This window comes from Arachis duranensis, chromosome 4 (assembly GCF_000817695.3).
Source record: "Arachis duranensis cultivar V14167 chromosome 4, aradu.V14167.gnm2.J7QH, whole genome shotgun sequence".
NCBI lineage: Eukaryota > Viridiplantae > Streptophyta > Magnoliopsida > Fabales > Fabaceae > Arachis > Arachis duranensis.
The window spans coordinates 22,605,294-22,622,470 of record NC_029775.3 but is presented as its reverse complement, the minus strand read 5'-3'; the positions used below and the strand labels follow the sequence as shown (position 1 = coordinate 22,622,470).

The 17,177-nt window shown below is 30.0% G+C and overlaps 2 protein-coding genes across 7 annotated transcripts in view; both read left to right on the top strand.

The window, feature by feature from the left end:
- LOC107484016 (uncharacterized) overlaps positions 1–17,177 on the top strand; it is a gene marked incomplete in the record, with an annotated part of 33,186 nt that overhangs the window by 8,326 nt on the left and 7,683 nt on the right. Inside the window, 1 exon segment of the mRNA XM_052260384.1 lies at positions 1,216–1,367. Coding sequence (XP_052116344.1) covers positions 1,216–1,367 — 152 coding nt within the window.
- On the top strand, positions 4,317–6,634 carry LOC127746578 (uncharacterized). Of its 6 annotated transcripts, none has more exons than XR_008008324.1 (3): positions 4,317–4,614; positions 5,158–5,274; positions 6,231–6,634. XR_008008324.1 is itself a non-coding variant. In XM_052260389.1 (3 exons), exons 1-3 carry the CDS (start codon positions 4,341–4,343, stop codon positions 6,239–6,241), a joined length of 327 nt encoding a protein of 108 aa, XP_052116349.1. In that variant the 5' UTR covers positions 4,317–4,340; the 3' UTR covers positions 6,242–6,634. The 6 variants fall into 6 exon arrangements, 4 of the variants coding, with proteins under 4 accessions (XP_052116349.1, XP_052116346.1, XP_052116348.1 ...); XR_008008323.1 differs by lacking the exon at positions 6,231–6,634 and adding an exon at positions 5,616–6,212; XM_052260389.1 differs by lacking the exon at positions 5,158–5,274 and adding an exon at positions 5,616–5,657.

Sequence of the window (17,177 nt, the reverse complement as noted above, 5' to 3'; positions counted from 1 at the left end):
CTTGCAACTCTGCAATCGTCATGGTGTCCATATCGTGTGACTCTAGTATCGTAGTCACCACATGGTCATACTTCATCGGCATGGTGCGAAGAATTTTCTCCACTACTTTGCTATCGGGCATATCTTCTCCATAGACTCTCATCTTATTGACAAGATCTGTAATACGAGTAAAATATTGCTCAACAGTTTCTGAGCTCGACATCTCGTACCTTTCATATTCTCTTCTCAAAGATTGTAGCTTTGCTTTTTGAGCTTTATCTACGCCTTTGTATGACAGCTTCAACGTGTTCCATGCTTCCTTTGCACTTTTGGCATTTGCTATTTTGCCAAATACCGTATAATCTACTCCTTGATGAATTTGAGATAGCGCCAATTGATCTCTCCTCTGTTGGGCAGCATCTGCTCCTTCTTGCAAACCCGGTTCAATGAAATTCCACAGGTTCTGGGCCTTCAAATGGGTAGACATCAAAGTCTCCCAATAACTATAATCGAGTTTCCCATCTAATTTGGGACCGGACCACACAATATTGAAAGTGTTTGCCATGCCGACTCTATGAATCAACAACTATGTGAGAACTCTCCCACACCTCACAAACTCTCAGACACCAGGCGCTGGATTAACCAGCTCTGATACCAAATGTAAGTACTATACCCACTCTCCAATTGGCCCTAGGATCACTCACTCATATAAATGACGCTATCATGTTTTCAATTTCTTAGATTCACTAACACTCATGATACTCATGGAACAAAACACTTCTCATAACCATAATTTTATTTCAAGGAACATATATATCAACTATAATACCAATCCCACCTATTTATAGATGTCTATAGGCGGTGGTTTAATAATACAAAAACACTTTCTAACATAATAAACTATCCTTGAGTCTTGGCGGCAGGAAGCTTGTGGAAATACTAGTTGCATGTTACCTTCTTCAATTTAAACTCTAATCTTTTGACTTTTCAAACTTTTCAGCATATATATTTGGACTCTTGTATCTAGTTGTTTCTTGATTCTCATATCCATGCAATTCTAGCTAATTCATGATAATTCCAATGGCGGTGCTTAGTGCAAGTTGATTTAAATATCTAACATCGCTTAAATTCATTTTGCATTTCTTCAGCAATGATGTGCAAATAACTTTATTTAATCTAACTTGATTAGATATTTGTGAATTTCAATATTTAATTTGTATATAATATATTTTGCAGGCTTAGCCTTAAAAATGGCGCAAGAAAACTCAGAGCTAGCTTATGCAAGGGATGAAAACAATGAGACAGCTTTGCATCTCTTGGCTAAAAGCCATTTGGATTCTTGTTGTCAAAGTCCACACCATCAAAACCACACGATCATGATCAACCCTGGTAAATCATTACATACATATTCACAATTCATTAAGACAATGAAGCTACATTCATCAAGGAGTGAAATTCACAATTTACCATACATAACAGAATGAAAAGAAAAAGAGAAAAACAAAATTTAAGATTTGGGATCCACAATTGATGATGTGAACATCAAAGTTGACTGAATATATTTCGTTGTATAAGTTTCTATGCCACACTACCAATTCTTTTGTTTAGCAAGTTTCTTTGATTTCAAGTAATAATTTTAATTATATTATTACAGGCATGAAGCAGCAAGTAGTTTATCAGTTGGTCAAAAGCCTTTGGAGCACAATTTGTAACAATTTCACTATGGATGGGATAATTGATATCATAAGCAAGCCATCTCAACCAATATTTGCTGCTGCAGAAGTTGGTAATTTTGGGTTCTTGTCAGAGCTTATTAGTGGCTATCCAAGCTTGATATGGGCAAGGGATGAGCAAGAACAACAAACTATAATTCACAAAGCTGTCAAGTATCGCCAGGCAAGCATCTACAATGTGATACATGAGATTGGTTCTCAAAAGGATATTATAGTGACTATGGTAGACACCGGTGGTAATACTCTCTTGCATTTGGCTGCACAAATAGCACCACCAAGCAGACTTGAACTGGTTTCTGGAGCAGCTTTTCAAATGTGCCTTGAGTTGGTATGGTTCAAGGTATGAGTTAAAACCCTATCTGTTGATACAAGATTGGACTATCTACCTGTACCTCCCGTATAATTCTATAACTAATATATAAGAAAAATATATGATTTCTTATTCTACATGTAATTTGAACAAGTCATTAACTATTGTTTATATTTTAAGACTTTGTTAAGCAAATATTGGATTAATAGTTAAATTAGTCTCTAAAAGATAAGACAATTTTTAAATTTATTTTTGAAAGATTTTTTCAATTAAATTGATCCTTCAAAACTTACTAATTAATCATATCTGTCCTTCAGTTATTCCGCTCACAATTTTCATCAATAATTGATTATGTGAAATGTTAACCGATAGCATACATGACACATAACATGTTTAATTAGAGGTTGACTAAATATGTTTACAAAAATCTATCAATTTAGTCACTAGGTTATATTAGGAATATGATTTTTGTAGTTAGAAAAAATGACTAAATTAATAAATTTTCATAAACATATTTGATCAATATCCACTTAGACATATCAAATATTATATATGTTATCAATTAACGTTTTACAACACCAATCTTTGAAGAAAATTGTTAATGGAGGGACTCGAGGACAAATATAATTAATTCGCAATCTTTAAAATATCAATTTGATTGAAAAAAATATTTTAAGGATGAATTTAAAGAATGTCTTATCTTTCAAAAATTAATTTCACTATTAATCCAACAAAAATTATATTAGTATACTTAAAAAATTAAAATTTCATGCATCATACAGGAAGTGAAGAAGATAATGCCACCAACGCATATAAAATCCACAAATTCAGAAGGCTTAACTGCTGGAGAATTATTCGCAAGGGAGCACACACAGTTGCGAAAAGATGCAGAGTCTTGGATGAAAAGCACAGCTGAGAATTGTATGCTGATTGCAACCGTCATTGCAACGGGGGTGTTTGCTGCTGCAATAAGCATACCAGGTGGTGTTGACGATGCAAAAGGGAAACCAAACTACTTGAAAAAGCCATCTTTTTTGGTGTTTGCAATCTCAGATGCAGCTGCATTTATCTCATCAGCAGCTGCAATATTAATATTCTTGTCCATTCTTGTTTCGCGTTATGCTGAGTCTGATTTCTATAAGTCATTGCCCTTGAAACTCATATTTGGATTGGTAGCGTTGTTCTTCTCAATAACAAGCATGATGGTAGCAGTTGCAAGTGCCTTCTTCATTACTTATTATTATGACTCAAATTGGGTTCCTAGTTTTATTTCTGTGTTTGTGTGTCTACCAATACTTCTTTTCATAATTTTGCAGTTTAAATTATGGTTTGAGATAATGTATTCAACTTTTTACTGTAAGAATATTTTTAAGCCGGACAAAAAAATGCTTTATGTATTAAAAAGTTAGGGATGTAAACATTGAACTGTATTATATTTAGTTAAATTTGTTGTATTCTATTTTTTTTTAAGTCATCAAGTTAGCAAAAATTTAAAAGTTAGAGTAATTGTGAATAGTATTCTATAAATGAATATATTATTTGATAGATTAGAGAATTAACATTTTTTCACATACAACAAATGTATTCTTAAAAAATTTAAACATTCTATATATAAAATAAAAGTATAAAGAACTAGGTATTAGTCAATTTTAGAATTTATATTTATAATTTTGAATTAAAACTTTATTATTTATGATTTAAAATTTAAGATAAATAAAATAATTAAAAACATTAACTAATGTTGGCTAAAAAAATTGATTATTTAACATTACTCATTTAAATTACTAAAAATTAAAAGTCCAAAATTCAGAATTAAAAAAGTTATCAACCAATAATTTACCAACAAATTACATGTTTAAATAGAAGGAAAGGATAAAATAATAAAAGAGAAAATATATGATGAAATTATTTTTTTAACTAATCAATATTAGAAAATTTGAGAGTTTAAATTTATAACTATTTAAATTTATGGTTAATGAATTATGATTTAGTGTTTAAAATTTAAAATAAATAAAATCATTTTTAAAAAAATTGACTAACGAACAAATATTAATTCTGCAACATTACATGGTTCTGCAAATCGAAACGGACCAGCCGGTCGAACCGATTCATCGAAAACTGATAATAAAAATGGTCTAATCCGCTACCTATAACCGTTGAAGAAAAAATCGTTTGAAAATCGTCAAACCGGCCGAAAATCGGTCGGTTAGACCAGACCAGTAACCGGCCGGTTCGAATAAAGCGACGCCGTTTTGTTTATTTGTTAAAAAAAAAAGCCAGAAGCCCAGAACCCTTCGTGAACCAACTCCCCTTCATTCATGCGCTCCTTGGAGACCTCTGAAGTAAAGCAAACCTTAGCCCTTCATTGTCGCCACCGTCCCAAGGTCCTCAGCGCCGCCGCCATTCCCAAGTCCTCAACGCTGCCGCTTCTTCCTCTTCCCCATGTCTGGAGCCCAGGTAGCTCGGCACGTCGTGTTCATCATCGCTGGCTTCTCTGTTCGTGGCTTGGAGCATCTCATTGTCGGGTCGCCGCTTGTCGTCGTCTCGCCTATCGCCTCGTCTCGCCGTTTGCCATCCGTGTCTCCGTCGAAGGTTAGTGGCCCTGCTTTCAATTCTTCGCTTCCGCTTCTTCCTTTTAATTTTTGAATGTTCGGTCTTCTTCTTCGTCTGAAGTTCTGAAATTGTTGTTCAATTTTTGTTCCATTTTTCTTGTAATGTTTTGTAATTGCCTGTTGCTGGTGGATCTGTCTTGTATTTGCTAGTTGGTGATGGCTATAAATTTTTTTTCGAATTTACTGATGGCTCAATGGCTCTATTAGTCTGTTTTAATGTTTTACTATTTTGTAATTGCGCTGGATAGTGATGGTTCTGTTAGTCTGTTTTAGTGTTTGACTATTTTGTTGATGATTTTTTGATTTCTCATTGTGTTGTGGCTGTTTTCAAAATGTATTTAGGCAAGATAACAAAATGTCGTAATTACCTAACCTAAAAGATATTTGATTGTTTGCTTAGACAAAATCTATTCATTATTGGCTAAAATTCTCTGCATATTATTTGTTCTTTTAACTAGAACTCATTTTACTTATGTGTTGTTAACTTGTTATCCTTTTGGGATTCTCTTCAACAGAATACAAGAACTTGTAGCTTTGTCTGGAACCCACACTCTTGGAAGTAAAGGTTTTGGAAGTCCAACGACTTCTTTTGACAATGCATATTATAAGATTCGTTTGGAGAAGCCTTAGGCAAATTCAGGTAAGCTCATAACTAAGTTAGAAGATTGTTCTCTGACTCAATTCTTTGTTTAATAAAAACGAAGGAGTTGAAGGCATAACATGCCTTCAAGATTCAATAACTAGCTTATTTTGATGATTTGTGCCTGTCAACGGATCTTAATGTTAGAAAAAAATTTTAATTTCTCTGGCATCATGTTTTTTGCAACAAGCTATACATGACATGAACATCTATGATTGATTTGATTGTGTGCTCAATTTTTCGGATAGATCAAATATGTTCAATCTTTTTTTTTTTTGTTACCTTTTGGTTTTATGAACAACTTTTCTTGTCATTCTCAAATGCTGGTTTTGTTCTCTCAGGTGGCATGTCAAGTATGATTGGCCTTCCTTCAGATCTCAAATGTCGGTTTTGTTCTCAAATGCTTCAATATTAGGATTAAATTATTATATAAATGGGTAAAACAATTTAGGATTAGAAGCATAATGTTCAATTTTAATATTTAGATATTTTTTTATCATTTAACTTTTGAGTTTGTATTTTGATAAAGATCATATGGTTTTAGTTGATGACATTTCATGTAGTGTTTTAAATTTGAAAGATATTTAAAGATTTATACTAGACTAATAATTATATTTAGGATATTTATTTATAATTTATTTATTATTTTATTTTAAAACGATTTTTTCGGTCGAACCACGATTAGACCGGTCAAACCAGTAAAACCGTGAACCAGTGCTTAGAACAGTTTAATGACCGTCCGATTCTCATTACTATAATTAGTATAATTTGTGTGATTTTACCAACGAGTTATAGTTCAAATGGCATAGTCTCTCCATACTCATTTAAGAGGTTGCGGATTCAAGTCTCCTATATTTGGTTAAAAAAAAAGAAACTGATGATTTTCACTTTATCAATTTCTTTACCGAAACGAGGCAATAAACAACACATTTTGAGCTTGCCGAACCCCTCTACAGATCCGCTATGACATTGGTGGTTGTTCTGAAGACATTGAGATTCTAGTGATTGACGCGATGAAGACATGGTGGTTGTTCTGGACTAAGGAAGAAGAGAGAGGAAACCGTAGTGAAGGGAGAGGAAACCGTAGTGAAGAAGAAGAATCGCCGGGCATGCATGCATTAATTGAGGCAACAACTGCAGAGATGGATCAAAGAACCTATTGTGAGAGGTGAGAATACAGAGGCATTCAAAATACTGAGAAATTTTCCATGCAATTTCATATTACATTTCATGTTTTTAAATTTTATTTTCCGCAAATATATAGATTTTTTCAAGAACTAGATGTATAGTACGAAATTGATAGCGACTATTAGTTTATCCATGGTTATAAACATATTTCAAGGTTGATCCAGAATTTCTCAAAGCAACGAGGGTATCATAATAGTGTTGGAAAAACTCAACAAAAGTTCAAATAAGAACCTACTTTTCCCATGCGTCGCGCCGTCCTTGTACTCCCTCCAAGCGACGCTGTCGCTGCGTGCCTTCTTCTCCCCTCTGTGACGTCGCACCGTTGCCGAGACAGAGGCCTTGTTCTGCCAGTAATCCAGCGCTGCACCTCTGCCCTTGCTTCCATGCCGATGTGCGTATCTTCGCCACTTTCATCGCGTGCTTTTTTGCTCCGTTCACACAAATGTATGACCCAAATAAATATCCACTTTTTAGTAAAAAGAACCATCTACATATATAGTAAAATGAATATTTTGCGGAGCATGTACATGCAGAATCAAGCAAATCAAGTAAAATACCATTCGTATACCTAAAAAAAACATCCACTTTAGAATTGAAAGAACCATTCGCATACATAGTAAAATGAACATCATGCGGAGCATGTGTATGCAGAACCAAGCAAATCAAGTAAAATACCAATGGTATATAAAAATAAACATCCACTTTAGAATGAAAAGAGTCATCCACATACATAGTACAATGAACATCTTACTTAGTTGGTAAGAGTCGTGAATAACAGCGGCGGCGGGAGCATGTGATCGCGAAACACCAGTGAGGCACAGGTATCGTGGGACGACGGCACTCTCGGACGGACAAGCACCTTGCGTGAAAGCTCTCATCGACAGCGACGGCAAACTGTGGATGCAGACCGACGGAGCATTGTGGAGGCGGTGGCGGCCCTGGGGTTGTGAATATAACACCCCGAATTTTTGAAAAATTAAATAATTAGTTAGTCATAATTTATTATTGAATTTAAACATATAACTTATACTATACTTCATTAATTGCTATTAGTATTATTTGTACATCTGAATTGAATTAGGAATTATATATTGCTACAACATATTTCACTTACAAAACATACAATTCATGCACTAAGTTGATTCATATGCATGACACTTCTCTATGCTAATTAACATCAGTATATATGCAGTGCACATGCAATATATGTATCTATAGCGAGTATACATACATATCTGTGTATATATATATATATATATATAATCATGACACATATTCATATCATTGTATTCATTAATCATCTTTACTTCATTTGCTTCGTTGTATCACCGAATCAATATGAGGGAATAAGAGAAAGAAAATTGACCGAGAGAGAAAGAAAGAGAACCGAAGCTCCTTTGATCTTTCGGCCTTGAATTTTTGTGATTTCGTAACTCTAATAAAAAATCTAATCCGATAAAAGTGTTCGTATTCTCCTCTTCTACATATTGGCGTTATTTTTGATCGGTGAAAGTCAACGGTGACGTAGCTCTCCTGCCCCTTGAGTTCGGTCAACTGGAGTTCTAGGAGGCACAGATAATTTCTGACGCTTTTCTCTTCAGCAGCTCGATCAGAAAATTTTTCGGAACTTTCGTTGATTTTGATTTTATACGGAGGTAGGGGATTTTGTTTCGAAATTAAAAGTTTTTTAAACTATGAATGCCATGGAAATCTAGTGGGTATTTGTAAATAATTTATGATTGTTTGAAATGACTGAATGATGAGTTTGAGTTGTGTTTGTGACTGAATTTGATGAATATGTATTTGATTTCTCGATTGAAAAGAGGTTGAAAATGATTCAGTTGGGACCCGAAAAAGGGTGGCTAACCCCGAATTTTAGGGGAAGTGCTGCCGAAATTTTATAAAAATCTGAGGTTTTATTTGAAAAGTTATTTTAAAAGATTTGGTTTCGGAAAATTAAATTATTTGAGATTTATTTAGTTGAGAAAAGGTGTATTATATTTTTTAAACTAGATTTATTAAGAAAAACATAATGTTTTAAATCTAATTTTGTAAGGAGAGATTTTATTCTAAGTGTTATTTTGAGCTTGATTTTTTAAGAAAAGGAATCTCTGCCACAGGAAAGTAGAGAACAAAGACTAAAGGAATATATTAATTAATGAAGCGTCTGCCAGAGAAGAGTAGATGTGAGATTGTTTGGGCCTTAGTGCCAAATGTAAAGTGGGGACGCCCACACACTGAGAACTGTTTTCCAGATGTACGCTTATTGATTTGGAAAGTCACACTGATGCGGCCTAGCCGTACGACTTATAAGCACACTGATGCATCTGGAAAGCCATATCTGGGACTTGTGCCTGGGTAATGTCGGGAGCAGGTAGGCAACCGACACATGAGCTCATGGCCTGCGTTAGGGATAGACATGCATTTTTAATTTTAGAGATTTTAAAAAGAGGTAATTTGTTAGCTAAAGTAGAACAAGAGTATTTTCGAAGGGTTCAATAAAAATAAAGTTTTATTGAGTAAAGTTAACTATTTGCACTTTATTTTATTACTTTTACGGCGTTTCCATTCCCTACTGAGAACGCGTGGTTTGTTCTCACCCCAAATCTTCCACCCTTTCAGTGACACAGGTTCGAAGATTCAGTTAGAAGATGCAGACGACTAGTAGATTTACTTGTGATTCCTGTTATTTTTATAGAGTTCCCTCGCCCTTGTTGCTTTAAGTTTTATTTTATCCAGAGGGATAGGTATTGTATTTGAGTTTTATATTGAATTCATTTGTATAGCATTTATTATTATTAATAATTGTGTGATTTTAATTACTACAAATAATTTTCTGGTATTTTCTTATAAACTGAAACGCGATATCGACCTAAAGGCTCAATATTAAATAGTAAAAAAGGAGAACAGGTTAGTAACTCCTTACTTTTGGTACGATCATGACGTGCTAAAGGTTAGGGTGTTACAGTGAACAGCAGCGTAAGCGGGGGCATGGGATCGTGAAACAGCAATGACTACGGTTGCACGGGTATCACAGAACAACGACACTCTCAGACGGACAAGCACCTCGTGTCATAGCTGCCTCTGACAGCAATGACGAAATGTGAATGTGGACTGACAGAACACTGTAGAAGCTATGTGGTAAAGATCGAAAATACTGTTACGATAGAATGGTAAGAACCGTACGCAATATCAATATATTTAGGAGTGTTAATCCTAAATTTTTAAATTTTAAAATATGATAATATTTAATTAATTAAAATTTTGAATTTTAAAATTAATTTCACATTTTTTTTAATCCGTTAATCGCTATGTTTAGTATATACATTGTTCTTATATATGTATATAACTCTGTGACGGTTAAGATTCTTCCAAATATATTCTGTCAAAAGTCTCCTTCCTGTCTACAAATTATGCATTACACATTTACACCTAAGAGTCTAAGTCTTCTAACGGTTTCTCAAGCCTCAATGGTATCTAACTAGTTTCTCTTTTAAAATATATTTTTAGAATATTTATAACTAATTAATTCAATTTTGAGGGGTTTATGAGTACGTAATTTAATTAAAGTCACTCATTTAGATTCCACTTTCACTAATATACTCAATTAAATGTCATTGCAAAGTGATTTTTATCGAACAACATACTAATCTGCATTACTAGACACTATTCTTTGAAAAATAATTAAATTTATAAAATTTAGCTAATATGTGCTTTATAAATACATAATAAGATTACTATTACTAAAAGTTATTAAATTTTTTTATTTAATAAATATATTAAAAATTTAAATTTTGTGTATTCTCAATTAATCTTTTTTTCAACTTATAATTTTAATATAAGTCTTGTTTAAATTTGGGACTACAAAATATGAACCAATACTTTTCTACAAACTACATTCGAAATCGGATACAAGTTCTTAAAACCCGTAACTAACCTGACGCTGCCTTCTCTTTATTAAACATAAGGGATAATTTTTTACTCTATAAAAAAATAATCACTTATGATCTTTAAAAGTTATCTTTAAAAAACGACTAAATTGTATTATATGATTATATTTTATAAATACTACATCATACCGGTATTTTTTTTCAATCCGATTTCATGTAAATACGTTAAAATTCTTACTAATTTAAATATTAGAGTCTTTTACAGGTATTCTCACCACTTTTTAAGTGAATGTAGACATAAGAATTCTCTTTCATTCTCGCGAACAAATCAAAAGTACAACTTAAAAGATACTTACTTAAATCTTAGATTTAAGTCCAAAACTATTTCAATTTCAGATAATAATTTGGATTGGATCTTTAAAACACAAATTGATTAAACCCAAATTTTTAAGTTGATTATTTATCTAATTATCTTTTTAACTTCTAAATAAAAAAGTGTTAAATCTTTGCCATTTAAAAAAAATGTGATTTTATAATTTAATTATTATTGAAAAAGTAAGGAAAGAGAGAGGACTAAAAAATTGACCCAACGGTCCGCGTAAGTCGCCACTGCTTATTGCCTACGCAACTGGGGCCTTCCAAGGGCAATTTCTCGGCAAGTCTCTTGAAGAAAATATTTGTAGAAGATCAAATATAAAGTATGCAATTGTTGTTCTATTCATGATGATTAATACGTTAGAGCAAAGCACCACACATCAATACCATATAGAAGATAATGCATTCCAATAATAATTTCAATCCCAAATATATATCACTTTAATTTCTTGATTTCATCATGGTTCAATTCCGAGAAACTTCCCCCATTTGGAAAAGTATTCAATACAGTTGACTGTTTATATATGTGATGTGATCATTCCATCCATCAAAGTTTGTTTACTACTGTTTACATGCATGCTTATTAGTTATTAACTTGAACGAACTCGTAATAATTTAGAAAAATGTTTAAGTATACTGATATATTAATCTTTCAATTATTTTTAATTATTAATTTTAATTATAAAATATATATATTTTTATAAGACAATAACACGGATATGCTATATAAATAATAATATAGTTTTAAAATATATATCTATCAAGAAATCAAAATAATTTTACTCCTTGATGTAACAAACGGACACCACGCAAAACGGAGTGACTGTGACTGATGGATGATTTGTCAACGTTAAATATCAGGTTGAGAAATTATATTTGTCTTGTTTGTATATTATATATTATTAAATATATTTTTTTATTTAGTTTTTTTTTAAAAGATATATTTTAATAACAATACTTTTTTAAAATTTTAGATGTATAGTTATTATAAATTATTTTATCTTAAAAGCTTAATAAAATTATATAAATAATACATCTACAGTTATATTTTTAGTATCCTATCTTATATAAAATTATTTTTTTAGGTTTGTATAAATTTTATATAGGTATTCTTTTTTTTTCCTTTTTAACTTGTCATATATTAATTTTTTTTGAGAGCATATAAAAATCGATCTAGATTTTTTTTTTGTCATAAAAGTTATGATGCTATAAAATCACTTATTCTAAAAAATTTTAAACAGAATAATAAGTATGAATAATTATATTTCAAACAATAAAAAATATATATGTTCAAAATTAGAAGTGTGTTTTTATTTTCAGTGTTTTCTATTTTTTAAATTTTGTGAAAAGAATATAAAAAAGAGATAAAAACAAAAAATAGAATTTTATTATTTTCACTGTTTTCATTTTTTTTATAAAATTTAAAAAATAAAAAATATTAAAAATAAAATAAAAATAAAAACACAAACCAAATACACCCTAAAATATTCGAATAAAGTTGGACATTTGGATTTTCACCATAAAATTGTTCATTTCTTCGTTAATTTAAGAATAATACGTAAATCCATCTCTAAAATACTTTTAGTTAGACACTTTAACTCTAACAAATTTAATTATTAAATCAACTACTATCTTTTATTTAGTTAACAAATTAATTATCATCATTATTTGCTAAAGACATCAGTGTCTTTAAAAATTAGTAACATTATCATCAAATTAGTCTTTCTAATAATAAACAAATAATTTAATGTAAGGATTAATTTGTCTAATAAAATAAATTAAAATATCAGAACTAATCTTGTATATAATTAAATTGATTGGAAATTAAAATATTCAACAAAAAAATTTCTTAAAACTGATTTGAAGTATTACTTTTAATTGAATTAATAGAATACTTATGTGTGTAAATAACTTTAATTATAACAGTTTAATGGATAAAATTAGTTTCAAAAGTTAAAATAATTTTAATATATAAAATTACATTAAATATTTTAATTTTAATAAATTTAAAAATATGTTTTTGGATATTTAGAAACAAACACCCTTAACTTCTAAAAAACACAAATACAAACTTATAATAATAATATTATTTAATTATATTAAATATACACTAAAATTAATTACTATATTATAATAATTTTAGTCTACGACAACTCTTATTCGAGACAATATTTAAAAAATATTACCTAAAATAGGAAAATACAACATTTTTAACATTTTTTAGTGGGTTATGTTTGAATTCCACAAAGACAATGATATTTTTATAACTTTTGAAAATGGTTGTTTTTAATCTTCAAGAGTATCTTTATAAAGTATTGCCTTATCAAACAATTCAGACTTCTTTTTATATTGAAACTACAACATTATTTATAAGAATTGCTTAAAAAATTTAACAAAGAATATTTATAAAAAAATTTGTCTAAGATTATTCAGAATTTGAAAATTTTAGAGGGAAATCTTTTATTATATTCCATCGTATAATAACTTAGAAAAAGAAAAAACAAAAACTCAACTGATCTATGAAAAACCCAATCTTCCCATTCGATCCCAAACCCTAACCTCTTCAAATCACCCAATTTTATTTAAGTTTATTTACCAAACAGAAAATAAAAATATTGAATTTTTCTTTCAAAAATTCAAACACTTCACCAAAATATTTTTTCAGCCGGACCTAAATCATTAACTTCGGAACTTTTATTCTTAAGAAAATAGGTTAATCTTATAGCCTACAAAGAAGCATGAAGTTCTGGATCTAATAGCTTATTATAGCTGAACCACACCACATCATCATGCCGGCAATTACACATACCAATAATTATTGGGCAACTAATAAGTGATTTATATTCTCTCTTTTCAATCAAACAGAGAAGAATGTTGTTGTGATTGATTAACTTCAATCACAAATAAAGAATAAAGTTTATAACTAATAGAGAAAGACAAAATTGGAAAATTAACTGTTATAGGAAAGAGCGATACAAGGTGAAATTTCCAATTAAAAAATTTAATTGACATTTCACTGTTCACTCTTGCTCAATTACAAATTTACAATTATTAAAAGTCTATTTATAGTGATTTTTAGTATAAACTAAACATGGACTAAAGTCGTAAGTAGTGTTTATTCTATATCATAAGAGAGCTTTTTTCTGCTTTCCAGAAAAGAGAAGAGTTAAAGACAGCTTCTTTTGCACGGTCTATGGAACTGAGAATCCATAATTAGATTTGTCAAGAAATTAAATTATTTACAAAGGGCCATTGTGTCATTGTGTGTACCGACTTTGTGGGATCAACTTTATGAATGAATCTGTCTCATATTTTTTATTTTTAAGGATAAATTATATTTTTTGTTTTTAAAATTTGATAAAAAAATTTTAAAAATATTCTTAAGTTTTATTTTGTTTTAATTCTGTCTTAAAAATTTTCGATTTGTATTAAATATATTTCTGACGGCTAATTTTTTAAAAAATTTAAGATCAATTTAACAACAATTTCATAAAAACAACTTTCAATACAAGCAAATCAAGTATAATTTTCATACATTATTGTTAGATTTTGGTCTTAAATTTTTAAAAACTTAGCCGTCGAAAATATATATAATTGATGCAAATCGAAAGCTTTGGGAACAAAATTGAAACAGAATAAAACTTAAAAGTATTTTTAAAATTTGTGCCAAACTTTAGAGACAAAAAATATACTTTATCCCATTTTTAATTTGAGTAAAATATAATAGAGTGGTTATTTTCACTTACACCACCTTATACTCTCTTTTTTTGAACCCATAAAATATTTATTCTACATAGGATATTTTTTTGTTTTCTACAATATTTTCCAATTCGATTTGCTAAATACTAATTTTTCGCAAATTAGAACTTCATTTAAGGATTTGCTATTAGCCAATGAATTATTGCATGCACAAGACAAATTTTAAATCTCTACACTTACATAAACGGATTAGTGAGCTAACCATTAAACTATTCCAACTTAATTCATTCTAAATAGTACATACCCTGTCTTTTGTGGTTAGCCTGCCAATCAGCACAAGTTATACAAATAATTAGACTTTGGTTAGAACAAAACCTTTCCATGTTTTTGAAGTATGGCCGTAACTNNNNACTTAAAGCCTCACAAAATTACAAAGAGGAGGTGAGTATCACACCACCATACAATATCAAAACAACACAATCAGCAAGACCAAAATTGTCCTCAGAGTTAAAAATAAAACAACAAACCACAACAAATACAGCAGATAAATATCCAAGGACACATACAAAATTAATCAACAATGAGTAAAATACTCAGATTGGTTTGTAGTTATATTCATGGCTTAATTTGATATTTATGATTCATATTAGTTCATAATATAATTTAATATTCATGATTCATATTAGTCTTTAATATAATTTCGATTTCGTCACAAAATTATCAACGAAATAATAAAATGGACTGACATTTGTTACACTAGACTTTTTAACAATTATTTGATAGAATAACGAAAAAGTTCTTTAAACTTAATTTTATCTTTACAAAGTTTTTAAAATTCTTATCCTAATTTCACTTTTAAAGATTTTAAATGCTTCTTAGAAAATTTTTTAGTTACTGTTCATATTTTTTGAAATTATTTTATTAAGAACATAAATTTTTAGACACTATTTTAATAATTTACTCTTTTTTCAACACTACTTCTAATTTTCTGTTCATCACTACCACCACCATAATCTCATATCTCATTGGCCGACATCTTAAGCAACAGTCTCGAGGACTACCCCTGGCTAAAACCTAACAATAGAAGAAATGCTAAAACTGTACTATTTAAAAATCCAAAAGTATGTAAGAGGTTAATTCATGTTATCTAACTAAATATAAATTTATCCTACGTTTTTAAACGTGTTTTTCTTCTTCAAAAATATTAAAAAGAAGGGTATATATAAAATACCTTTTAAATATTTTAGTATTCATATTATTTAAATATCATGAGATCCGTGTCGACTATAAGAACTAAAGTATCTCCATCATTTCTATAGTTAAAGAAGAAAGACTAATTCTCATGTTGATAAGAATCTTTTAACTAAAGTTAGTACTTATAAGTGGTAGGAGAGCGAGGAACTTAGTGGTTGACTCTATAATAATTTGAGTTGACGACTAATAACAACAATAATGTATCTTCACGCTGTCGGATTTATTATCAATTCACTTGGTGGACGACTCTTGTATATGTTAGCTTAGTATAGAGCAGCTAGGGGTTTGCAGTAGTACGGTTTAATTCGTTATTTAAAAAAAAATCATTCGATTCGAATCGTTTATTAAAATTACGGTTTGGTTTCGTTTAATTTTTTTATTAAGATTATTTGAACTAAATCAAACTAATTAAAATTGGTTTGATTTGACTCAATTTATTCGATTTTATTGGGTTTGTTCGATTTTTTTAATTAATTCAAACAAAAATCTACTATATTATTTCATAAAATTATAGCATTAAATCATACTAACACAATAAATTAATAATTAATAAAAATCTTGACATAATGAGATTCAACACCAAAAAAATTACAATAATAATTAAAATCATTAAAAATTCAATTAGTTAATACAACAAAAAAAAATAAAAATAAATTTTCAGTAAAAAACAACTACATTTTAGTATTCTCTACAGCAAAACAACTAAACATCTTTAAATAAACTAACCTAAAATTAAAAAGCAAAAACATAATAATAATAATATAGCACAAATAAAAAAATATGAGCACATAGCTCATCATAACAAAAGGACTAGGGGAGTTAAGGTTATGGGATTGGTTTAATTTAGGGTTTTTAAAAAAAATCGGTTCGATTTGATTAAATTTTTTTTATTAAAATAAAAACCAAATTGAACTGCAAAAATAATTACAAAATATCATTTTTTTGGTTTTTTCAATTTTCTATTTATTCGGTTATCAACTTTTTTGGTTCGATTAGTTAGTTTTATTCGAATTGGATTAATTTTGAGCACCCCTAAACGCAACGATCATTATTTATTTATTTAGATTGTGGTGAGTTATTATTCCATTCTCAACTCAAACCCGCGGCTGCACAAGTAAAGAATCCAACTACTTTTTCCTTCTCCTTCTTCTTCTTCGCTTATTCTTCCTCTCCCTCTTCAGCTTTGAAGAGTCCACCTGCTCTATACCTCAGCTCCTTCAAGAATTTAACTACTGTTCACATTTTGGGTACGTTTTCTCAACGATTTACATCTACACATTATTTCCGGCTACTTAATTAGACACTTTAATATTAGAGTATTGGTGTTGTTCGACGTCTTTGTTTCTGTGCAGATTGACAACTTCATAGGAGGAATCCTGCCATTCAAACTAAACTTTACTTTCAGTTTCGTTTTTTCTATTTTTATGGCAAAAGATAACCACCATGGAATTGGAATCCATCTGCTAGTGTGGGTTCCACCATACTAGCAACCACGTT

Bases quoted from the DNA above. Each gene is read 5' to 3' on its own strand.
- LOC127746578 (XM_052260385.1), top strand. From the start codon at position 4,341: ATGCGCTCCTTGGAGACCTCTGAAGTAAAGCAAACCTTAGCCCTTCAT. The intron at 4,615-5,157 runs GTTAGTGGCCCT...ACAGAATACAAG, and splicing joins CATCCGTGTCTCCGTCGAAG to AACTTGTAGCTTTGTCTGGA.